General features: G+C 41.4%; 1 protein-coding gene across 4 annotated transcripts in view; it reads right to left on the reverse strand.

Moving 5' to 3' along the window:
* The window catches only part of LOC148034291 (arginyl-tRNA--protein transferase 1-like), a 42,885-nt gene extending 16,785 nt beyond the window's left edge, over nucleotides 1-26,100 (reverse strand). The window contains exons 1-5 of one of the 4 annotated variants that reach the window (XM_087679229.1): nucleotides 25,642-25,908; nucleotides 22,656-22,780; nucleotides 8,067-8,105; nucleotides 7,761-7,911; nucleotides 6,542-7,684 (exon numbers count right to left, since the gene is read on the reverse strand). In XM_087679229.1, coding sequence (XP_087535355.1) covers nucleotides 6,542-7,684; nucleotides 7,761-7,911; nucleotides 8,067-8,105; nucleotides 22,656-22,755 — 1,433 coding nt within the window. In that variant the 5' untranslated portion in view covers nucleotides 22,756-22,780; nucleotides 25,642-25,908. Of the gene's footprint in view, nucleotides 1-6,541; nucleotides 7,685-7,760; nucleotides 7,912-8,066; nucleotides 8,106-22,655; nucleotides 22,781-23,169; nucleotides 23,666-25,641; nucleotides 25,909-25,932 lie in introns of those variants that run through there. The other 3 variants (XM_087679231.1, XM_087679228.1, XM_087679232.1) reach the window with 3 other exon arrangements.
* Between the last annotated feature and the right edge of the window lie 538 nt (nucleotides 26,101-26,638).

The following is a 26,638-nucleotide window of genomic DNA, read 5'->3' on the forward strand; positions in this document are numbered from 1 at the left end:
AGATATTATGGCAGCAGTAGGTGATATGCACATCACTAAAAAGGAGGTAATTGATGCCTTACTTTCAGCTTATGATGGGCTGTCTCAATCATGGATAGTGGATAGGAGTGCCTCTTTTCATGACACTCCCTCTTTGGAGTCATTTTCTGAATACACTTCAAGTTGTCTAGGCAAGGTTTACTTGGGCAACAATTATGCATGTGAAATAGAGAGTGTAGGTACCATTCACTTGGCCCTTGAAAATTATCGAGAGCTGATTTTGCATGATGTCAAATATGTACCTGACATAAAGAAAAGTCTACTATCAATTGGGCAGCTTGATGCAAGAGGGTATTTTACTACCTTTGGTGATGGATCTTGGAACGTCCACAAGGGCTCTATGCTGATTGTTAAAGGTAGAAAAAAGGAGAATTTGTATTATTTGCATTGTAAAGTATTACCTGGCAAGTTTTTGGTTGTGGCTGAAGTTCGTTCATAGATGGAACTTTGACACAAAAGACTTGGTCATATGAGCTAGAAAGGCCTTCAAGTTTTCTCCTCTACAGGGAGATTTGATGTAAAAGGCTTTGGACTCGACTTTTGTAATGATTGCATATATGGAAAACATGTGAAGTCTCCTTATTACTCTGGTGTTGTTAAGAAGTCCAATGCTCTTGACTTAGTACATTCAAATGTGTGCACTATGCCTGTTAATTCACACGGGGATGCACGGTACTTTGTCACTTTTATTGATGATTTTAGTAGAAAGTCATGAGTGTATGTTCTAAAGAGCAAAAAAGAAGTGTTTGATACTTTTAAAAGGTTTCGTGCCTTTGTCACCACACAGAAAGGGCTAAGTTAAAAGCTATAAGAACGGATAATGGGAGGGAGTATACCTCTAATGAGTTTAAAAGATTTTGTGAGATGCATGGCATTAAGAGGGACTTGACAGCCTCTTACAACCCTACATAAATGGCATGCAACCCTTATAACCTTGCATCAAATGGTGTGGCTGAAAGATATAATCGCACACTTTGTGAGAGAGTCAAATGCATGCTCTCCACAGCTAAATCTCTCGCAGTAGTTTTGGGGAGAGGCTCTTAAAACTACAGTTCATGTGTGCAATCGCTCTCCCAATTGTGCATTAAAAAATGGCATTCTTGAAGAGGTTTGTTCTAGCAAACCTGCTTCATATAACCATTTGTGTGTCTTTGGTTGTGATGCTTTGTGCATATTCCTGTAAATCAGAGGAATAAACTAGACATGAAATCCATCAAGGGTATCTTCATGGGATATGGAGATGAGGGAGAGATGGGATATAGAGTTTGGCTTCTTCAAGATAGGAAGATAGTACGCAGCCGAGACGTAGTATTTAATGAGGCAAAGTTGCTGAAAAATACTACACATGGTGACCTTGACAAGAAGAAGGTCAAGTTTCAACATGAACAGCCAGCCATTCAGCAACCATTAGCTGAAGATTCTATCCCTTTTGATGCTGAAAATGAGTAGCAACCTATTGTGCTACAGCCAAAAGATAATGGGCAGCAAATTGATGCACATGATGGAATAGGACAGCAAGAAGAGCATGCTGAAAACAAGTTACAACAGCAAGAAAATGCTGAAAACCAGGATGTAGGCCCATTGCCTATCAACACAGATCATTGGGTAAGAAGGTCTACACGGGTCAAAAGGCAGCCATAGAGGTTTCAGCCATCTTTGGATTGCATTTTATTGATTGATGAAGGTGAGCCTTTGACATTTAAAGAGGCACAGTCATGTGAAAACAAAAGAAAGTGGAAGCTTGCTACGCAAGAAGAGATGAAATCTCTATATGCAAACAACACATGGGAGCTTGTACCTTTGCCCAAGGATAAGAAGGCTATTCCTAACAAATGGGTTTATAAGGTGAAATGTATCGATGGGAAGCCCAAATACAAGGCACATCTAGTTGCTAAGGGCTATACACAAAAGGAAGCCATAGACTTCCAAGAGGTTTTCTCACCGGTTGTGAAGATGACTACTCTCCATGTTTTGTTTGCTCTCATTGCATCCTTGGATTTAGAGTTGGAGCAGATGGATGTGAAGACTACTTTTCTTCATGGTGACCTAGATGAAGAGCTATACATGAAACAGCCCAAAGATTTTGCTATTCGAGGGAAATATCATTTACTTTGTAAGCTAAAACACTGCTTATATGGGCTGAAACAGGCCCCTAGACAATGGTATAAAAAATTTGATACCTTTATGCTCAGCCATGGATTCAAACGCAGCCATGCAAATCACTGCTTATACACTAAGAAGGCTGATGATGGAAGCCTTCTTGTACTGCTTTTATATGTGGATGACATGCTGATTGCAGAAAAGCATAAGAGTACTTTACATACTCTTAAAAGGCAGCTGAGTTCAACCTTCTTAATGAAAGATTTGGGGCTAGCCAAAAAAATTTGGGCATGCACATTAAAATAGATAGAGGACAGCACTTGTTGTTTCTCTCACAAGACAAGTACATTAGCAAAGTACTTGAAAATTTTAATATGGCTAATGCTAAGTCTCTTGGTGTGCCTTTACCACCATATACAAAGCTTAGCAAAGCTGATTGCCCAAAAGATGATGCAGCTACTACTACGATGAAAGGCATACCTTATGCATCAGCTTGTGGTTCTTTGATGTATGCCATGGGTGCAATTTGTCCAAACATTGCCCATGTAGTGGGAGTTGTTAGTAGATTCATGTCTAACCCTGGCAAACCACATTGGGAAGCAGTGAAATGTATCTTTAGATACTTAAAAGGTACACAAGACAAATGTATATGCTATGGAAAAAGTACACTAGAGCTGTAGGGGTTTTGTGATTCGGACATGGCAAGAGACCTTCACACTAGAAAGTCTACCAGTAGGTATGTCTTTACTTTGGCTGATGGAGCTATTTCTTGGTGTTCAAGGTTGCAAAAAATTGTAGCACTGAGTACGACAGAGACTGAATATATTTCAGCCACAGAAGCTTCTAAGGAAGCTATTTGGCTTGGCCGTTTAGTCAAGGATTTTGGTCTTTCTTCCCATACTCCAGTGCTTGGTTGTGATAGCCAGAGTGTATTATGTCTAGCTAAAAATGCCATGTTTCATGCCCGTACCTAACACATAGATGTTCGGTACCATTTCATTCCACAAGTCTTGGATGATGGCCTTGTCACACTGACTAAGGTCAAAACACAAGATAACCTTGCAGATGTTCTCACTAAAAGTCTTGCAAAGGCTCAACATGAGCTTGACTAGTGGGAGTTGGATAGTTTACAGGCACCACTTTGGGCCTTTAAGTGGGAGGTTGTTGGGCATAAAGCCCCTTTGGGTATAAACTCCCACGTGTATAAACTTATGGGTGTAAACATACCCTTTACTTGCACCCTAACATATAAATACATTCTTATTCTTTGTGTACACTCTTACTCGATTCTCTTAGCTCTCTTCTCTATCTCTGCTCACTCCAAGCTCACATTCTAGTCAGCAATCAAGTACAGTTGGGTGTAAAGCCCCTTCAACGTGTATAAACTTACGGGTGTGAACATATCCTTTACTTGTACCCTAACATATAAATACATTTTTATTATTTGTGTACCGCGCAACACACTCGTACACTCTTACTCGATTCTCTCCGCTCTCTGCTCTATCTCTGCTCACTCCAAGCTCGCATTCTGGTCCCATGGAAACTCTCTCAAACCACTCCCCTTTTAAGAGTTTTTCATTAATTAAGTGCATTTTGGGATTGTTTAAGAATGCTAATCAACTGAAAAGCATGTTTTAGCTCAACACCGGCAGCCCTTGTGAAAAACGAGTGACCCCAATTGATGGAGGAGGAGCCAGACTGCAAAAACACAAGTCCCAACAGCTCCTGTGATAGAGAATGACGCCAGGTAATGGAGAAGGAGCCACGCTACAAAAACGCAGGTTCCAACAGCCCCTATGATAGACGAGTGATGAAATCACTGATGCTCAGTGATGGAGACTATCACTAGAGGCTAGGATGCTAATGCCAAGTTGGAGATGATGATGCCAAGCAAGGAGAAGGCCTCCAGATTGAAAAACCCAGGTAAAGGTGGAGCCTGAAGGAGAAGAGTGCTGATGCCAAGCAAATGATGGTGGTGCCAGGTGGAAGATGCTTCAAACACAAGGCCTGATGCTAGAACAGGGCGCTTGAAACTAAAGAGGAAGAGTGAAGGTAGCCACGAGCCCCGAACTACAATGTCCTTCTGAAGGGTGTAAGGGTAGTGGAAGGGGCTAGTGAGAGAAGTGAAGGGTGTCTAATGACAAACAAAGAGGGGTGAAGAATGACTGAAGAATGTGGGGTACAACACAGTGTCAAGCAGGGAGGCGGTAAGGCAAAGGAGTGTGAGGTAGCTGTACGTCATTGGCAGAAACTGGCATGGGAGGGGCTCATAAGTCGCTCAAGGGTGCATGTACGAGATATATCACCTAAGGAGACTAAAAGACGTTATATGCCGTATAGGTCCAAAGCACAATAAGTCCAGAGAAAAGCTCTTACGCTCATTTTCAGGGCACCTAGATATAGATAGCAGTGACTTGGGGTCCAATGGCTTGGACTACACAAACAAAACCAGTAGATGGACACGTCAATTTTCAAGGGAGCATCTTTTTCAGAATGTCAAACAACTAGACAGGTGTGATCCCCACTCCAAATTCACCCACATGAAGTAGACTACAAAACGTCACAAACAGGAGCTCATCTCTAGTGTTCAATGCTTGCTACATCTAAACAGGGATGCAATAAGGCTATAGATAAGCAGCACACTTTCATGCCTGGGGCTCTCACTCAGATTTGGAGAGAGATCATTCATACTCTCAAGACGTAGAAGAGGAAAATTGTAGAGAGATTCAAAGTCAAGTACTTGTTCTAGACATTCAGTTTGAGGGCAGCCAGCCCAAGAGATTCTATATGCCTACAGGTCTTACCTTACTGATGATTATTTCTTAAGGAGATTTTAAAAGAAATTCTTTTCTTGGAAAAGTGACTATGTTGGCACTGTAAACCCCCAACATAAGTAGTCTTGGACTCCGTGAATACCCATCCTTACAATTTGCATGTTGCCCTTTTTGGAAAGGTCGCTGATCAGCCTCCTGCAAACTTCAAACCACAAATAGCAGGAACCTCAAGTCACTAACCTCAGTGTCCAATACTTCTTGTTCAAATGCTGTTTAGAAAGTCAAAAGGAGAGGAAGCTCACAAAAGCCAGCATTATCAACAATGAGCCGGCCAACTGATCTAGCAAATGGAAGCCTGCCAAACATGGCTGGCCTCAGAGAATGCCTAGCCCATACCATCCTGCATGGCCTGCTTGATCTCGTGCCTGCCATCCAAACTGCTTGTCCCCATGGGTGCCATCTAGTATGCTTGGTCTCCTGCCATGCTAACCAGTCTAGATGGCATTGGGTCCTGCACCAGATAAGATGATGATGACATGGGCAATGCCTCAGTGAACTACAATTGCAAATAGATCAAGCAACAAGGAACTTAGGAAGTCAAAGGAGAGTAGCTAATGAAAACCAGATATCAAGAACGAGCTGGGCAACTACCCTGCCAACTGATCTACCACATGGAAGCCTGTCAAGCAAGGTTGGGCCCTCTGAGAATGCCTAGCCTATACCAGGCCCATATAACCCACCTGATCTCATGCCTGTCATCCAAACTGTTTGGTCTCATGTGTCCCATCTAGCATGCTTGGTCTCCTGCCATGCTAGCATGTCTAGATGGCACTGGTCCTGTGCCAGCTAAGACAGCCATGACATGGGCAATGCTTCAATGAACTACGATTACCCATAGATCAACCAGCAAAAGGTAGTTAAGCAGAGAATAATGGAAAGAAACAATTACTGTGGCTAGTAATGTCTATGACCAATGCCTCGCATGTTCCTCTACATGATTAGAAGAGCTTAAACAACAATCTGCTTCTTTTTGAAGCCCACCACTCACATAGACAGCATAGAGGGAGAATGAAGAAGGGACATAGAAGCGGCCAAAATAATAAAGTATTGAAATTGTAGACCTGGATAACAAATTTTTAACCTCTGGCATTCTGTCTCACTTGAAGAGATCAAACGTCATCATTGGCACATTCTGCCGCATTCATCTATTTCTATAAAGCAAAAGTCTAGGGCAAATGTTCTCACTCTTCCAAATGTCATCATTGGCACATTCTGCCGCATTCATCTATTTCTATAAAGCAAAAGTCTAGGGCAAATGTTCTCGCTCTTCCAAATCTTCTATGACAGTCTTTGTGACCTTTCTATGTTATAATGATTCAGGTCAGCCTTGCTACACACACTGTCTGCATTGCATATATTCAGAATGAGACTTGCAAAACAATGATTCACATATCTGGAGCTAGATGAATGACATGTCACAAAAACCTCCAAAACCAAAGCATGAATACAATTTGCAAGAGTAAAGAATGTATTTCTCGTGCCTGCCATGTCAGCAGATTATATCATGCATACTTATGAGGTAAAGGGAACATCCACATCAGCAGTAAACTTGAGTTGCAGAAACTTACTGAAACCTCACTGGACAAAGAAGCTCAGATGGACGGAAGGCCACCTTATAATGCATTTTTGGACAAGAATGTATATAGTGTCCAAGGTAATAATATTTCATGCTTGGGCAGTGTTTGTTGACTTCTTGCACCCAAGCAATCTCTCGAAGAGCAGAATACTTGCCAAGGGACAAAAACTCAAAATCTGGATCCCAGAAGAAATAATTACTGGAGAGACAAGATGGTAAAATGTCCAGCACACCCACAGCCACAAGCTTCCCATCTATCAAGTACCGTTGATGGAAAGATCCAAACCCACAGAAAGAATCAACTTGAGAAGGTGGCACATATTGTAATGGTGTCTTTACAAGGAAATTGCAATAAGTATCCTCTGTTACATCCTCTGGGTTCTCCTGATGTATCATTATCTGGTACTTTTGGTACAAAGCAAACTCTTCAGGATCAAAAGCTGACCTTCTCGTTTCAATGTCTAGCTTGAGCTTTTTGGACATGCCCTCGAGCTGAGAGGACGCTGAATCCCCTACCCTTGGTGCAGCATTTTTGTTTTCCAAATCAAAATTTCTGCCCACACTACAGAACACTTTTGCTGAACTAGAACAACTACAATTCAGGAGAATAAAGTTCAAGTAACCCTTGCAAGGTTTGACTTTCAAATCACTCATTCTGCTATGCTTCTGGCACCTCAAAGCAATAGACTCTGCCACTTCCACAGCCAAGGTGTCAACCTTGCTCTTGTCTTTGAGACCTTTTTGACTCTCAAATATAGAAGCAAATGCACCATTAAGGACAGATTTCTGCTTTGCTATTGCAGCAGCACAACGAAAACCTATATTACATGTATAACATGCTTCATTATCTCTAATATTGAGTTGTCTTCGTAAGCATGGTTGCATCCACTGGATTATTATTTTTGGTACAGCTAAACCAGCAGGAAATTCACCATCTAAAATGCATTCTTCAATAGCCTTTTCAACCATAATAGAAAGATCCCTTGCAATGTCATCTGCTACTGCAGATCCTTTTTCTGTGTCTATGGGAGCAGAAGTACTAGAAGTCTTTAGAACTGTTTCAATGTGGTTTTTAGGCATGCTGCTGGTCCTTTCAGACTTGGATGGATGGCCAGAGTAAGTTCCTTCAAGATACCTGCAGCAGTTACTTCACATTAGGATGTATGGAAAAGCCACAACAATATGTCTTTAAATATGCCATCTTATTCAACCTTTGCATTCGGCGCATCACACGGATGTGTTCTTTTGTTTTTACAAACGACTCAACTTTTAGCCGTATTGTGTAAGCTGGACAGCATGTTTCATCCATCTGAGGCTTATACAAAAACATGCCAGACCTTCTCCACGTTTGATCCAAAAGTTCTGGAAAAACATTGTTTGTAACGATTCAGGAAACTGAGTTCTGCATGGGAAGAAATATCATTCCATCTAAAGCTTCTTGTGTCTTTCTTCATAGCTTGTGAGCTGAACTTCACTAAAAACAGTAAAAAACACAAAGTTTCCAGTAGGAAAGTCACCTTGATAATCATCAACTGACAATGAATGAGCCCATAATCCTGTAATAAACCATTACACATAAAGATTTTTCAAAATCATCGACTGAATTACTTTAAACAATTCAAAGGTCATAAATGAAGTTGTTTAAAATTACAAGCTGTATAATGAAGCAGGATCATCAGAAATCTTGAAGATCCACTTGCAAAGATGATATATTGAGCTTGCACATTTCTTTATTTTCCTTATATGACTGGCACGTTGACCAGAAAAAGGATACCTTGAAATACAGTTAAAAGCCTTGCTTGGCGAGAATTGTAAACTCAAATTGGCCAAAAAACCAAAAAGGAGTCACAAGAAAAGTTAACCTAGCGCACAATGATGACCAAAGATGCAAGCTATGAGGAAGAAAGTCATCAGAGCATCCAAAAACCAGGCAACGTATTATAGTCACTTGATGAGGTTCAAAAAGGAAACTCAACGGAAAGAGTAGTCACACTCACCATATTCATTTTCAAATCAAATTGAAAAAGAAAAGGGAACTGGAATCCCACGATATATTCACCCACCACTCCCTCTAGGATCGAGGATGGCATTCTACTAGAGTCACTTCCTAGTGTCTCTTTGATGATGGATTCACTATTCGGCCACTATACATGGACACCCATCTCTCCCACAGCATACAAGCTGCTATTGGCGGACAGATTCACACCTCCTCTCACACGCTACAAATGGAGACATGTAGATGGACAAAGACACCAGTGGAGGATAGGATTTGCTAGCTTTCCGAGACTCAGAGCTTGAAACAAAGGAGCACTACATATGCAAATGTACAATATACTATGACATACGAGGATGATACCACTACCTCTTTCGTGATGGTTTTGGACCTCTTCATCGTGTTATAGAATACGAGGACCACAGATGCCTAGGTCTCTTCCTCCTAGAACTCGAAAGGCACCTAACAACCAAGGGACAAGAGGCCAACTCACCCAAAGGGACCCATAGAAAGAGCAATAGCAGGTCTTTTTCATGGATCAAACCCTACTTACACTACTAGCCTAGCAAAGATTGAGCCACCTTGCTAGACTCCCTCCATTCAACACTAAATAGAGCCATTTCACTTCGCCAAGCACAACGACCCTGTCCAATAGGACCGCAATTGAGGAGGCCACACTGCCAATCAAATGAAAGCCATCATCATCACAAGACATTGGAGACTTACCACCAGCCACATCGGTCTAGTAGTTAGGGACTACATCATAGCTGACACGTGTAAACCTTGAGATAAACTACACCCTATAGTCTCCAACACAGTTCTAGGAATAGGGTTAGATTAGGACTTCCTTTCATTCTACTAATGGGATAAACTAGACATGGTTGTACCCTGCATTGTTTCATTCCCTAGGTATCATTTTACTAGAGAGATGCCAACTGCCCACTCTTGAGCTAAAAATACATTACAAACTGAATAGCTTTTTAAAACAGCGCCAGAACATGCGAATCGCCAAAAGTTTCATTAAATGGTGTGTGGTCCTAGAGAGTTTGTGTCCCATAAGCAAAACCCTAATTTGGGAGGATCCTTCTGCATCTATAAATAGACATGCTGCCCAACATTCACTCCATCCTTGCCTTGCAAGTTTCAACCATCAGCCCTCTTCCACTAGCTGTCCAGCCCCGGGCGACTATTGCTGTGTGGTCTATAGTTGTTGCCAAGCATCTCACTACTGCCGGTGAGCAGCTGCCATCATCTTCAGGTGGTTGCATTGCTACATTTACCAATTCTAGCCCCAAAGACTGCTACATTCTGGTTCCAACCTGTTGCACTTCCATTTCCAGCATCGGCTCATATTGATCGCCTCATATTGGTCAGTGTGAACTGACCAAAACTGTGGGAAATGACCTGGCGACTGTATAGAACTATCCAACCTGATCTAGGAAAAGCATAAATATGCTCAAGAGTACTAACTATACAACAATACACTGCTTGTGCCCATCCAAGGGATCACTGAATCTCTAACATTTAAGACCCCACCCAATGAATCATATGATCATTGCCTCAATTTACATATGGTGGGGAGACAATGGAAAGGATCCAGAGATATGCCTGTTTGGGGATTACTGTCGCACAGCTGAGGTTTACTATGAGGAGAGGAGCTAAGAATAGATTGATCCGAGGCTATGCAGCATTAAGAGCCATGGAGGAGTCAAGACCAATGTGCACATATACAGTTCTAGGAAACTCATATGACGCTTTGGCTCTTTGGCACACTCGTTATACCACCACTCTTATGGAGCTCCTATAGGAGGAGAGCTACGGCAGAGCAGTCATTGCTACGTAGAGGGGAGGTTTATAATGGATGAGAGCACATGGAGAGACTCCTAGTGATGATGATCTCTTAGATGATCATGAGTAAGCCCTCAATGCCACATGAGATGGTTAGAGTAGAGATCAAAGCACCAGTTGTTGTGACTAAGGCCCTTTTCCACACACTAATTTTTTTTCGATAGCCTTTGGAGCCTCCTAAGACAGAGATACTCTAGAATTTCTCTTAGAGTCATCTAGGCAACTAGCGCTGCAAGGTGACACTAAGTGCTAGTATGTCAAACAACCACATGGTTGCAACTACATGAGCTACATATAGATCGCCTGTGAAGAAATGCTCTAAACGCAGAAAACACAAAACCAATTGTGCGACAAAACACAAACTGATAACACAGAACATAGTTAGGGTTAGGGTAACTCAAAGATAATGAACACAATGAATAATGAAGTGAATGACAACTGAATATACAATGCTCATGCAACAAACACACTATGCGGTGAATATTGAACCTCGAACTCTCACATCTCTGGGATCAAGGCAAAGGTTATAAGAGCTGGAAAGTGTGCCGTACTCCAAACAAATCCCGAATCACAGCAAGGCAACCTCCATGTGTCGAACAACATCAAACGCAGCCAAGGAAGGCTAGATCGGATGCCTGGCATTGCAAAAGATAGAAAAACCAAAAAACCCAAGTACCTGAGAAGAGAGAAAATTGGGCGACAAATGTTGGATGAAAACACAACAAATTACAGGACAGAGGAAGTCAATGTGACAGCCACAGACAGAAAACACAGCTTGGGGAGGAGGGAGAATGTCAAGGCAGCAGCTCCAGACTATAAACACAACCTCCAGAAGGGTGTGTGCAGCTGAGCAATAGGTAAAACAGCACATTGTCAATGAAGAGCAATCGCTAGCAGTAGAAGAGCCTCCAAATGTAGTTGCCAGCAATGGATGAAGAAGATGGACGCTGAAATTAGGTGCCAAATGATAGCAATGGCTATGGGAAGCTCTGACTACAATGTTCTCTGCGAATGGGGTATGGGCAGCAAAGATACAACTCCTAAAACCTACAAAATCGAGATTAAGGGAGAGTAGTGGGCTGCATACCTATTTATAGAAAGTTTGGGGCATCCAAATTAGGGTTTGGCATGTAGGACATAGTAACTCTCTAGGATCGTATTTCTTTTTAATATAAGATGGGTTCTTCATTAATTAAGCGTGTTTTTGGGGTTGTTTAAGTCAGGCTAATGCATTTTTAGATCAGCATCACCTTCAGGCTTCCACCTCTATAGTACAGCTTGGATTCCCCTTTCTTAGAGCTCAATCAAGAGGATCTTGATAGGATCATTAGGATGGACATTATTTAGCTACATACAGCTAGGACGTGCCATCAAGAGATGCAGAGCACACTACCCATAGTGTCGGAGGGGTTTAGTCGAAAGGTCGTATCCACCAAGGATCAGAGAGAGAAGAAAGTAGAGAATAGGAGATAGAAGAGAAGAAAAAGAATAGATAAGAGGTACATAAGATAAAGATAAAGCTCAATAATCAAAGCATTATGTATTGATAGAACCTAAGAAGATAAATAAAATCCTTGTTTGGGACTACTCGGAAGCAATCTCCAATCATTAGATCTCCTAGAGCTCCCTGGTAGACCAAAAACGCAGACCAAACACTAGCTTATTCTCTGCTACTTAAACCGCAAATCTAATGGTTCCATTGGCTTCGAAAGGGAGATAAATTTGCAAGACACCTATTCAAAATTCTCCCGGATCGCTCCTTCTTCTTCTCCCTGTTCAGAGTGTTGTTTATTGTCTGTAAACTGCAATTGCGCGTCGCGCAATTTCGGAAGCCCTTCCTTTTTGCATGAGATCTTCCAAATTGGTTGAAAAAGCAACTTGCTTTTTGCATGTCACTCTATTCTAGAAGTTTTCTACACCTTTTTTGGGATATTTACAAGAAATAATATCCAAAATATCAAAAATAGGCTAAACTTGTCCAAAAATCCCGTATTTTGAAATTATCCTTACTATGGACATTGACACTAATGACTAATATGGCATTGACTCTCTAGATTCATAAGAAAGCCAGATAATACACTCCAGGGTTTTTCACACTTCATTCGTGTAGCAACACGACAACGGCCTGCCAATCAACTACTCTGCTTGAGACACCACCAAAGGATACAAATAATATTAGCATGTCACTAACAAGCTCTACTTCAACCCTACAACTTATCCATGCTGGAGAGACCCACGAGGGATATCTTGAGATGATATTGGTCCCCATAACAGCTCCACATTGATTTTGATCCCTAGTGCTTTTTAGTATTTTCAATTACTTTTTGTTTCCTAGCTACACGTCTTTAGACTATGGTTTCATTATACTACTTGGGAAACATGATAATCTCTTGAACTTCAAATGTATCTACTTTGCCTCATAGGCCAATTTGGCCTTTTGTAGACATTAATACAACTCTCTCTCTTCCTTTCCCCCCCCCCCCCCCCCCATCAAGCAGCAAAATCTTCACCATGGGAATCTTACCTCTTATAAGAGCTAAAAAAAGTTCAAGGGGAGTTGGCAACAATGAAACAAGAAATAATTGAGGAGGAGGAACACATCAAAGAACTGCAAGAATAGTTGCAAGGCATGAAAAACAAACAATAGAAAGTAAAGGAAAAGCCCACAACACAGTCATTACGAATAGAATTGGCCAACTAGATACGAAAAGTGAATTCATTTGATTCAACACATTTTGTGAAGAGGTTATGTCAATAATTAAGGGGAATGAGAGGATTGAAGGTAACAAGCAAGAGATAAGGATTGGTAGTCTCCCCCTTGATGGGATAGGGAGAATCTTGCCCCAAAGCTTGAACAAGATTTCGTTCTACAAACATACGTTTGTTAGCACAATTAAGCAAGGTTGTCCCTTTCATAGATTTGGGACAGTCCATTAGCATTATCCCAAAAGGCACACAAGTAAAAGTTAGTTACATGGATATGACAAAGAAGATAGTTGTGATGAAGCAAACTAAGTCCCTACAAGGGACAAAAGTATGCATAGTGGATAAGTTGATCCCACTCTAAACTTAAAATTTGACAGATAGAATTAGCCAAAGGCAAAAAGGCACAAAGAAATGATAAATGGGCAATGTATCGAGGCAGAAAAGCAATCATCATGTGTTGAGAAACCACTTATTCAGTTCACACACTTCATTTAGGGTTTTGCACTGACAGCCCCAAAAAGGATTGGTGTCCACATTTTGGCCACTTTTTCAGTGGGCGCCCACACGCCAGTGCGCCACCCTAGACAGCCTATGCCTATAAATAGGCAATCACTTCATTCATTCGAGACCACCCCACCACCAGTCACTCTTCACCCCTCTTCCTCTGTCATCAGACACCCTTCCCTAATCTCATTAGCCCCTTCCATTTCCCTCACACCCCTTTAGGAGGACATTGCGGTTCATGGCTCGTGACTGCCTTCACCCTTTCTCTTCTGCTTCAAGCGCCTTGTTCCAGCATCAGGATTTGTGTTTGGAGCATCTTCCACCTGGCATCACCATCATCTGCTTAGCGTCAGCACCCTTCTCCTTCACGCTCCACCTTCACCTACGTTTTTCAGTGTGGAGATATTCTCCTTGCCTGGCATCATCATCTCTAGCTTAGCATCAGAATCCTAGCCTCTTGCGACAATCTACATCACCGAGCATCAATGATTTCATTACTCATCTATCACAAGGGCTATTGGGACCTGCGTTTTTGCAGCCTGGCTTCTCCTCCATCACCTGGCATCACTCATCTATCACAGGGACTACTCGAATCTGCGTTTTTGCAACCTGGCTCCTTCTCCATCACCTCATCTTCCATCATCTGGCATTATCATTATCCACCTGGTGTCAACATCTAGGCTGCTCTCCCTACGTTTGATAGCTCCAACACTCTGGGATTTGTGCTTTGCTGCCCAAGTCACTCCCCAGCATCAGAGGAGTGCGGTTCACTCCCTCAACAACTAGTGATCATCTTCCACATCTTAAACGGCATTAGAGGATTGCGGTTCACTCCCTCAACAACTATCCGTCACCTTCCAGTGATTACTTCGATAGCCCACCGCCCACAGGACTGCATTTCACTCCCTTCATTGTGCAGATTTCCCACAAGTGCTACAGCCTAATTCAAACAAGACAATGTAATTATCTTCTGAGCTTCATTTTTGCTATATCAGCTTTTCTTCTCGTTGCATGATTCAGTGTATCATCACATCACCATGTTCTTCTTGTGTTTCTAAGTTTCTCTTCTCTCTCAATGTTACTCCCCGCCGCAAACCGTATTGTCTCTCTGTGCTATCGCTTATTTTGACATGGTATCAAAGCATACCTGTTATTTTTGACATCATGGAGTTCCGCCATGGCACTTTCCCAGAAATAAACGTATCTTCTAATGGGATTTAGCTACCCTTTATTTTTGTAAAGAAACTCAATGTTGTAATTAAAGCCCATATGAGTCATTAGAGCTTAGAGTTTATTCCATTTTAGTTATTTTTCTTCTCTTTCTTTTTATGTGCCTTCATGGCACTAATATCCCAAGTGGAATGTAATGAATCATTTGATTTGTCCTATAGGTCAATTTTGGTCTCCAAAGGATGTAAATAGAGCTCTCTCTTGGCTTCATTGAGAAACCTAGATACCTAGATGTATACATGCCACATGCGAGGCGAGTAGCTATTGGTCAAATCAAGGTATCCTCTCACCAGCTTGAGATTGGGACTAGGATGACAGCCCACATTCCCCGAGCTAAGTGAATTTGCAAGCTATGCCAAGAGAAGGTGGAGAGCGAGGAGCACTACATCTACAGATGCAAAGCCTATAGTGCAGTCTGAGCTAGGTGGTCCCTGCTATTTGGAGGAGACAACTCCCTCAAACTAGTCATAGAGTCCCCACACCAGCGCCACCTAGGCCAATTCCTAGTCAAGATTTAGAGGCTCTGCACATCACTACTACGAGCAGGTACTACACAGAGAGGGGGACGTCAATCACAACTCATTGATTTCTTCCAGACAGCGACCACACACATAGCACCCACACAAATAGGAGTGATAATCCAAAGAGCCAAGGATATCAAAGCAGCATGCCGCTTGCGAATACACGGCTACCAAATAGATGCTACATCAGAAAGAGATGAGGAAGATCTACTCGCAATATAAGCAATAGCTAACAAAGTTGAGAGCCCAATCCAGATGCTACCCTCATACTATTTCAATCAGGATATATGACATACTCTATCCACCGATCCTAACTAGGTGGAACAAGATATAGGGATATCATTCAGCCACACAACTAGACATATACTACCTCATCCTCCCGTTGTATCCCTACATGAGCACTATTTTGTTTTGTATATCACCTTAGCTTCTTTTCACAATATATAACTGACCATCTATTAGCATGTCACACTTGATATCTAGTGACGACTAGCATTGTACATGGTTGTCTCATAGGCCAATTTCGGCCATCGGAAAACGTTAATCTGTGTGTGTGTGTGTGTGTGTGTGTGTGTGTGTGTGTGTGTGTGTGTTGAATACCTAGATGTATACATTCCACATGAGAGACAGGTAGCCAAGTTTGGGTATCCTCCCACCAACTCGAGATCAAGACCGAGAGAGCAGCCCACATCCCTAAAGCTAAGCGGATTTGCAAATTATGCCAAGAGGAAGTAGAGAGTGAGGAGCACTACATCTGCAGATGCAGAGCCTACACCATAGGTCTCCCTTATGGCTATTTTGAAATCCTTGGGTAGAAGGCCAAAGACACATCACGTACAGTTCGGTTTACACTCCTCCATCGAGTGCTACTACTCCATCTAAACCAATTGGTGAGATTGGCCATCTCTCTAAACTTGGACGGACCATGACATTTGGCACATATTCTTAGGGCATCCACTGCACCTTCTGCTATCTATCCCAACGGCTATTGGATATGTGGCATGTGGATAATCTCAACAGCCCATCTCCTTCACTACTCTTGAAGGATTGGCTGATTGGTCTCTGCTAGTGGTTCACCTATTGCACTTTATGCATCCATTCTTAAGGCATCCACTGCACCTTCTAGGACCACTTCCCCACCTTGCTGTATGAGATGGTGGCCTTACCCTTAGCCTAAGGCGGATCGTGCAGCATCTCTATTAATGCTATCATGGCGATGTCTTCTCTCCTTGTTCTTCTAGAAGGGATACTTCATCATTTTCATCCAAATGGTTCTCGGCACCACACGAAGCCCAACATTCTTAAGCTTCTCTTCCTTCTTCGGCATCGATACTCAAGTTGAGAAGGGGTTCCTATCCTTCTTGGTATTCTACAAGTTTGGACACTTGTTTTCAACATCAGCCTTCTATTGAGCTAAAAATGCATTAGCTTCATTTAAACAACCCCGAAACATGCTTAATTAAGGAAGAAACCTTGTTTATTTAAAAAGAAATACGTTCCTAGAGAGTGTCTGTATCCCATTAGCACAAACCCACTTGGAAGGGCCCAAATTTTCTATAAATAGATATGCTACCCTCCATTCAGCCTTAATCTCGCTTTTACATAATTCAGATATTTCAGCTTGCTGTCCACACCCCACAGACATTTTAACCAAAGCATTCAACCAGCTAGTTCTTCAGTACCTTCTACCCAGGATCGGCTTGGGTACACCCTCCCCTACTTATTCAAATTGACAAGGAGAGGGTGCTTCCCTCTTGCTTTCCCTTTCAATTTAAGAGGGGGTGGCTACTTCTCTTGATAGTGACAATGATGATGCTTACAGTTTATTCATTTATTTATTCTTTTGTAATGTACTTATGGACATTTGTAACTTCATCCACACTGTCAAGATGACATGATTGTAAAAGGATACTTGGGCAAGTGAACAATTCCCCTATGAGGGCATTGTCCAAGTGGCACCATTGCATTGCATTGTATTTTACATAAGCATGACATCTTGCATTTTTCTTTGCATTACCCCATGCATTGGCATTCTGTTCATGTAAACATGCATCTGTGCGCATTTATCCCTTTTCATTCTTTTGGAGTGGTCGACTCTGGATCCACCATATTCATGGCATTGCACATGGTAGTTTTCAAGGAACTTCTCCCTAGCTTGCTTGCTTGCTTTGCTTGTCTTGCTTGCTTCATATCTTTGCTATATTTGTGTCACCCACACCTTAGCCAGAACTTCTTCATAAATACCTAGTAATGGTAGGGATAGTATGCTTGTTTTTCGAAGGTCTTGGATCTACCATCCCTTATCACTCTCCTATTTGGGGCATGGATATTCAATAGAACGAAAACTGGTTTCAAACCCTCAATGTTAAGTCTATCAAAACTACAAATCCCTCCTAAAAAAATAAGTTCATTACTAATTCCATCCACCTTTGCAAGACTTGATAGGCCACTAGGCAGCCGATGTGCACCCTTTGTCCAATGCCCTGGCCTCTCGCAGGTGATCACTTGGACTCCCTTGGTAAGATAACCATCACCTCTATAGTCTTAGTAGGCCACTGGGTAGCCAACGTGCACCCTTTGTCTGATGCTCTGGCTGCTTTGGGATGGGACTCCTTGGGATAAACGATAAAGGAAAAAAAAAACAGTTGGCTAGTCTACTTCTCATAGCACCGTTGTTGGGCCACCTGAGGGGGGGTGTTGAGCTAAAAGTGCATTAACTTCATTTAAACAACCCCAAAACATGCGTAATTAAGGGAAAAAACTTGTTTATTTAAAAAGAAATGCGTTTCTAGAGAGTGTCTGTATCCCATAAGCACAAATCCACTTGGGAGACCCAAACTTTCTATAAATAGATATGTTGCCCTCCATTCAGCCTTAATCTCGTTTTTGCAGATTTCAGATATTTCAACTTGCTACCCACAACTTGGACACGGAGGACATCACAGTCCAAGCTGGCCATTGCTGTCTACAACAGTCTAGCGCTTGTTTCCAGCCTACCACACACTGTTCAAAGCTGATTTCAGCATGCTGACTGTTGCTGCTGGTTTTTCCTACGTTTTTAGTATTTCTCTCTCCTCACCTGTGTTTTTAGTATTTCTCTCTCATCACCTGTATTTTTAGCATTTCTCTCTTATACACTGCTGTCTATATCAGATCTAGTCTTCCTTGGCTGCATTTGCTAGTGTTCCGCATGCAGAGGCTGACTTACTACGATTCAGGATCCGTTCGAAGTACGACACTCTCTAGCTCATTACCCCTGCCCTAATCCTTGAGATACAGGAGTTCGAGATACAGCATTCATTCACTACATAGTGAGTTTGTTGCATAAGCATTGTATATTCAATAGTCATATCATTTCATTCATTCTTTGTGTTCATTGTCTCTAAGTTACCGTAACCCTAACTATGTTCTTCTATCAGTCTATCCTTTGTCATACGGTGTTATTTGTGTTTCTGTGTTAGGGTATTTATTCACACCTTCCACCTATTGTACCTTTCCCTATGCATTGTACGATTTCATCATCTTTGTACTGGGGCGCTTGGGCAAGTGAACAATTTTCCCACGAGGAACAATGTCCAAGTGACAGCTATTGCATGAGTATTCTTCAGCATGTAGCATATTATGCATACCATAGTGCAGAGCATCACTAGATGGATCCTAAGCTATTTTTATCGGCAGATTACACCACCACCCTCCTCCCCATGATACTTTATCACATTTCCCTCGTCATTGACCATAGTAACCAAAAAACGTGTTTCGTTCTAGCAAAATGTGAAACCCTGAAACTAGCGAAACATTTCATTTCATTTCGCAAAACAAAACATTTTAGATAAGGATTTTTTTTTTTTTTTTAAGTTCCCCAAGGGTATGCTTTGTCCATAATTATCCTACTACACGTTTTATCTAGAGAATATATTTTGCTTGGTTTTGTTTCATCTTTCTCTTGCATTTCTTCCCCTTGGACGCGTGTCGGTACCATTGCGACTCCTAGGAGCTCACCCGTCTCCTCATACAACTTCTCTTGGAGCTCACATGTCTCCTCCCATGACTGCTAGATGCCCAAAATGGGGTACTTTGGCCATTTAATGAAAAAACGGGCACTCAAGCACTTTTTTATTACCGCGATCTATATAGAAAAGTTTTTAAAAAACAAAAATGGTATGTTTCATATAAAAACATTGTGAAAAATAGAAATTTTACATTTTAAGTTAAATCTTATATTTAAAGAAACGAAAATACTATATTTTTTAAAAAAAATAAAAATACTATGTTTTTAAAAATATAAGCATTTAAAACTAACATTCTAAAAGTTTTTAAATATTGAATTTTACATTGAAACATTTTCAATATTTTCTTTGAGAGACTAAAATATTGTGTTATAAATTAAAACTTATGTTTAAAAACGAAAATACTACATTTTACCAAAAAAAACGTTTTTAAAAAATGAAAATGCTATGTTTTATATTAAAACGTTTTAAAAAACTAACATTCTAAAAAACGAAAATATTATTTTTTCATTTGAAAAATAAAAACATTAAAAACTAATGTCCTAAAACTTGCGTGAACTAACTGAAGATTACCTTCTTGAATATTACGTAAATCAAGAAGGCAATGTTTTCTATCATATAAATGATAATATTGTCACGAGTCTTTAGCATTAGTTTTATCTTTCACATCTACTTTGAATTATGTTAAATGTATTGCACGTATGTTCTCATATATAATGAATCATGGTGTATATAGTAGCTTGTGATTTGTGAATCGTGAATACTAATTTCTAGATGAGTAGATGAAATTGATATTTATATTCTAGGCTTTTGAACTTTTGTCTCTAAAGTCTAGGATCTACATAGTAATAAATTTAATGTATAATTATTAATAATTTTAATTATTATAATTAGTATTTTTCAAAACCTCGTGGCCAACGAAACGAAATGCGAAACGAGACCTTGAGACATAAAACAGGACGACACATTTTTGGTAACTACGTCATCGACATCCTTGAGTGGTTGGGTAAGCTTGTACTGTTTTGCGGTGTATTGGGTGTACCATCCCTACTCTCATCTTCTAGGTAATTGTTACTTAATCTACCGCCACCCCTAAAATGAACTTTCCACCCAAAAAAAAAAAAAAAGCTCAATGTGGTTTCATCCACCTTTGTTGGCCTTGGTAGGCCATTGGGCAATCAACATGCACCCTTTGTCCAATGCCCTATCCTCTCTACGGTGACTACTTGGACTCCCTTGGTAAGGTAACCATCGCCTCTGTAGTCTTGATAGGCCACTAGGCAGCCAACGTGCGCCCTTTGTCCGACGCCCTGGTTGCTTTGGGATGGGACACCTTGGGGTAAACATTGCTCACCTCCCCTTTTTGACTCAATTTTAGGCCTGAGAGAAAGTATTGAGCTAAAATACGCTTCACAACTCATTAGCATTTTTAAACAACCCCATAACACACTTAATTATTGAAAAATGCAAATTTAGTGCACGGTTGGAGAGAGTTTCAATGGTCCTCGAAAACCCTAATTTTTGGGGCACCCTTCAACATCTAAGCTACCCACCATTCAGTCTTATTATTTTAGTGCAAATTTCAGCCATCAGCCTTCACCCACATGGTGGTCTACCCTTCGCCACTGTTGACCACTCCTCTATCAGCTCTTGCAGTGCCTAGCACCTTCTTCCCTGGCTATCACCCATTGTCTGGCGCCCTCCTCCCTGCAGCATTTGGACTATTTTGCCATCGCTAGCACACAATCTGCTTCCTTTAGCTTATATTCGAACATTCCTCTACTAGGCAACAGTTGGCAGTGCTCTCCCCACACCTTTTGGCAACCTCCTACAGCTTGCGTTTGGCCTTCACTCTACCTAGCAACAGCTGGCAACCTTCCTCCTCCTCCAGGCGGCCCTTCTACTGCTGTGTTTGTAGCTTTTTGCTACCACCCTCATCATCAAGCATCATCCTCTGCAGTCGCCTCCGTTCCCAAACACTCTAGGGATTAGCATTTGGTGTTTTCCACACTCCAATACTCCGACTAGTTTCCCGCACTCCGACCCTCCGACTAGTGGTCATAGCACTCGGGATCCATCTCCGATGGGCATCTCTCCAATACTACATTGCTTTGCCCTTGGGCATTCTGTACACTTACATTCATTTACAGCATTCATTCACTTCAGAGTTTCTTCTCTCTGTGTTGAGTTTTGAGTTTTTGTCTTTTGTGTTTTGCATTTTGCATTTAGGGTTTGAGTTTTGCATCTCTATCTGAGTCTTTGTGTTTCAATCTTGGTCATACATGCTGTGTTTCCACAATGCAAACCCTAGTATATCTTCTCACACCCTCTTGTCACTCTTCTTGTTACAATATTAATGATGAGAGAGTGTGTGAGATTATATTGACGTCCCTAAAGAGACCAAAGTGGCCTATGAGACCCAACGAATACAATGTCATGATTCTAAAGCTTAGATTACCTTGACAAACAAAGTAAAAGTTGCCTAAGCTACACACACTTTGTTGTGTGTGTGTGTGGAAAAAAAGCCTCAGAATTGACTGTTATTGAATCTGGACTCTCAACAATCGTTTTGAAGGAAGTGCTGCCAGGTGTACATAAAATTTTTTCAAAGAACTAAAATACATACCAGGCACCAGCCCTTGCAGAGCAATGCTAATAAATTTACATAAAATGGCTGTTTGTGTTCCCATGCCAGCTACTCTAATTGGAAGCTAACTCTAATTGGTAGCTATGTGATTACAGCAGGTTGTTTGATAGGGAGGAGAAGAGAAGAGTGAGGAGAAATGGGTGGGACAGACTAGTGGTTTACATTACTTCAACACAAGAAGAAAAGGCCCTTACTCTTAAGATGCAGGGTGTGCTTATCCACTTTGAATCTCTCACCTCCCCTCTATTTGCTGGAATGGGACTGAGATTCATGGCTAATCTGCTTCAGACATCCCACACAACCACTCCAATTGATTATCAAGTGAAAAGATCATTCTGAGCTCTAGGTTTGTGTGATGGCCCCTCTGGGATGGGTGACCTTGCTCCAGCTTTGTGCAAACAAAACAACCCCTGTGACATATGAAAAGAGTCACCCCCTTCCTAGCTGAAAATGCTCCGACTCTGCACGAAAAGCCTGTGAGAACTTTGTATTTTTCCATGCTCTCCAACTCCTTATCCAACCGGACTGAGTACTACAAGAGATAGAGCTACTAGTTTCCACGGAAGGAAGGGACTATCCAAAGTCTACAACAACAATGTGTCTCAATGACTCTTTTTACCAATAAGCTTCCTTAGTGTGCATTGGCTTACCATAAGTAGCACTTGTTTGTCCCTCTGATTTACAATAGCCACAAGAGCTAAAACACCATCCTTGATCTTTAACTATAGAATTTGGCTCCATGATATCCATGTTGCTTTCATGACGGAGCTCTGACCTGGAAACAATTTTGGATCCGCTGCATTAGATTAAGATATGACTTCATGCACTATCAATAACAATAAAATTCAATTTAGATCACATTTAGCACCATACAGAATGACAAGTATGCATTATATATGCTGCTATTCAAGTGTCACTATTAGTGCAATCAAGCACTCTTAAAAGTTGGCTTACTAGCAGCAAGTTATATAAGTGAAAGGAAAGAACACCTCAAGTAACAAGATGCATTAAGAAAACAAACACTTCAAGTACTATGGTGCATTCGAGAAGTTACAGCACATTTTTAGTGCATCTATCATACTTGCTACTGGAGCCAAATTTGATTCATATCACTGTCAAGACACTATGCAATCAGTCATGTAAATTAAGGTGATAATTATTAACCTGATATTTACATAGAGCTTGATCCTAACATAAACATGGGCATCGACTTGAAGGTTCTTCCTTCCTCATGCAGAATATAGATTCATCGCTTGTCAATTTGTGCCCTCAGCCATGCGGACTCTGCCTCTTGAATTCCAACCTAATCCCTTCAAAGGGGAGAAGAACGAACATGATGAGACAACCATCGATTCGTAGCTGGCCAACTGGATGTCACACTTTGATCTACACCAATTCAATGACACACAGCGTATCAAACACACATGGATCGTGTTACAAGGGAGGGCATATGCTTTATGGATGGGGTCACAACCCAAGCCCAAGACATTGGCGGAATTTCAATTCGTTTTTCGGAAGCAGTTTGTAGCCAATGATGCGCCATCCTTCTGTGGGCTCAGCCTCTCTACGGCAGTGTTTTGCAAGTCGTAGCCCCTGGATTGTCAACGTTGTTATGTGGATGAAAGTACAATGGATGAAAACTCTTAAGAAAGATGATCAATGAAGGATTCTATCCAACTGCCTGTGGGACTAGACTTGCCTGTGTATATATTGAATACACACATTCAATGACAATCGGTCATAAAGTTTAGGTTGATTTTACACCTCAAACAAAGTAGAATTCACCTCGGGTGAAATTCTGGCATTGCCAAGTGAAAATTTCATGAGGAGATTACTGATATTATAAAGAGAAAGTTACGGTTTGTTGGGGATCCAATGAATGCTATTGTTTAAGGAGAAGAAGAGCTAGGTTTACAAGGTGTACAAGCAATGAAGGAAGATGATGAGGATGCTGAAAATACAATTGCTGATGCTGTAAATGCAATTTCTGATTCTAAAAATGCAGTTGTTGATGCTGAAAACACGATGCTTTGTAGCCACACCTCAAGAGAAGTGCATCAAGTGTGTTTTAGTGAAGAAAAAGCAAAACATGTTCTGTCTAGAGGCCACTATACATGGAAACACTAGGCTAGACCAACCATAGAGAGGCTAGTAAAAGTGGGAGATCTTGAGGTGCCTTGTATTGCTTTAATTGATCATGGATCTGAAATTAATGTTATGGTCAGGAGTCTTTATGAAAATGGCAAATGGTCAGAGGGTAAAGAGCATGGATGGAGGATACATGCTACAAATAATACTCCTAGGGACTTGTATGCTGCATGTCCTAATGTGAAAGTTACTATTGGGGATATTCACTATAAACAACACTTCTTTGTATAGGATTCTTCTTCATATCTTGTGATCCTTGGGCAGCCGTACACTATAGCAATTCACATGGAATCCAAAGATTTGGATGATGGTTCAGCACACACTAGAATTAGAAGCTGCATTGGAAAGCGAACACTTTAGTTTCTTACTGTCTGTGTCAGTTATCCAAGAAATCGTGATAGTCTAAGAGATTGTTGCAAACTTGGGCTTCCAATCTTCTCTCACTTCATGGTCTTACTATACTCAATACCCAAATTGTCTTCACCAAGCAGGTTGTCTTTCTTAAGGATTCTTCTACAGAAACCACTCTTATGACAAGTTAGCAGGCAAGGGGGCTCTACATGCTCCTTGGACCTTTCCCCCTCCCTTGTGAAGGGTCCTCCAAGGCAATTGTCTATTGTTGCATCCATTCCTAGTTGTGCATCCCCATCTCATAGGTTCCATCCCATCCCCCACCATCTCCTTTGGTGGTTTTCTCATTCCTCCCATCCCTTTGAGAGGGGGATGATACCAATGATGCATTATAGATTTCTTGGCCCTTTGTACTTTAGAGAGGGATTTCTAGAATCTTAAGGAGCTTCTTCGAGTATTACAGTCTACTTTGGGCCTTCCTTGTTTCTTTGTAGGTTATAGGGCCTTCAATAGCTCCTCACTATCATCTCACAATTAGGTCAAACTCCAAAGGCTTGGCTCACCCATCCCCGACTGATCTATGAAGGCCTCTCCATTTGCCTTAACCTCTGGTGGCCTTCCATAAGATCAGGCTTTCATCTAGAGAGAGGGTCTTGCTCCTTGGTTGGCATTCTTTGTTGACAAACTTCATCAGCAGTCTTCCTACCACCCTCAAATCTGCATCTTCTTTGGCCTTTCACCACATCCAAGATCTAAGAGGGCATTAGGAGATGTGTCTCGTATCATCTCTTGCCTATGAGTCTCAATTTGGGTTAGATGAGAACATTACAAACTTTGACGTTGTCTTTTCCTATCATGTTGTGTGCTTTAGGCACTTCAAATGGAAGGTACATTAGTATATTTCTTTTTGGGCACTATAGGCTGTCCTGGTCACCCACTTTATGGGCCTGGCGAATTGATTACCAGTTGTGGCACCAGTTGGCCTATTTATAGGCAGCATGCATTCATGGCACCCACACTGATACTCAGATACCGATTGCTTCTAGTGAATTCATTCAAAATCCTACATTCATGATGTGCAACCATATCGAGACCATCATAAGAGGCACAAAGTGATAAAGTAGGAATTGTTTTTACCTATAGGACAACTAGCAAGGAACATCATATTGCCATCGCAGTTGTTGACCACAGCTCATCAAGTCGAGCATTCATTGTATTTTGATCACAAGATGTGCAACTACTCTCTCTAGTGTCAAGGTGCTTGTATAATAGTCCAGTCTGCAGATACTAATCTTTTTGCAGGTGAAATTATTGTGTGTGTGTGTGTGTGTGTGTGATCACGCACATCGAACATAGCGTCCTTTGTACGTAAACGAGTCTGCTGTATGTGCGTACAAAAGACAGAGAGAGACAGACACAGAGAGATACCTGACTCCTACAAGGAATCTGCTATTTGGAAATGGACATTACAGAGTCGAGAGAGCATGTGAGTCGATGTTCAAAGGCAGACTTCGAAGTTCGGAGTTGTTTTCGCCCGCAGCTTCAGGGAGTCCGGAAAGGCCGGCCCCACCTGAAAGTATGCATGTCTGATACCCAAATGATTAATGTTGTAATTTTATAATCATATTTCTTTATCTCTTTTCCTTTTTTTCTCTGTCTGGAGCTGCCCGAAGTTTGACAGATGCCTCAAGGGTGTGCCCAAGGTTTGAACTCACTCATGCTCAAAACTACTCACTCATGTGTGTACCCAAGGTTTGAACCCACTCATGCTCGAAACTACTTAAGCTACAACCATATTGGCATAATCGTATTTCGGCAATACCGCTTGCCTCCCTAAAATGAAGCAGAAGTGAAGACTTCCAGTTTTAACCCAACAAAACGAGCATATCTTACTTGAAAGCTTTTGCCAGGTCTTTAGCAAAGATAGGCTTGTAGTTGGTCCAAATTATAACGAGCATCTTTAGAAACTTTCCAAAGCACAACACAGAGGTATCATATTGTTATGCCATATTGAAGGGATGAGCTTTGTGCAAATGCAATCTAGACCACTCATATGCATTATTCTTATCCGCATTGGAAGTTGTTTTGCATGCAGCTCTTTGAACATGCTTGTTACATTGTCACGAGGCTCCTT

The sequence above is a fragment of the Lygodium microphyllum genome, chromosome 6 (assembly GCF_053477565.2).
Source record: "Lygodium microphyllum isolate KBCC chromosome 6, Lygodium_microphyllum_v1.1.10, whole genome shotgun sequence".
In the NCBI taxonomy this organism is placed as follows: Eukaryota; Viridiplantae; Streptophyta; class Polypodiopsida; order Schizaeales; family Lygodiaceae; genus Lygodium; species Lygodium microphyllum.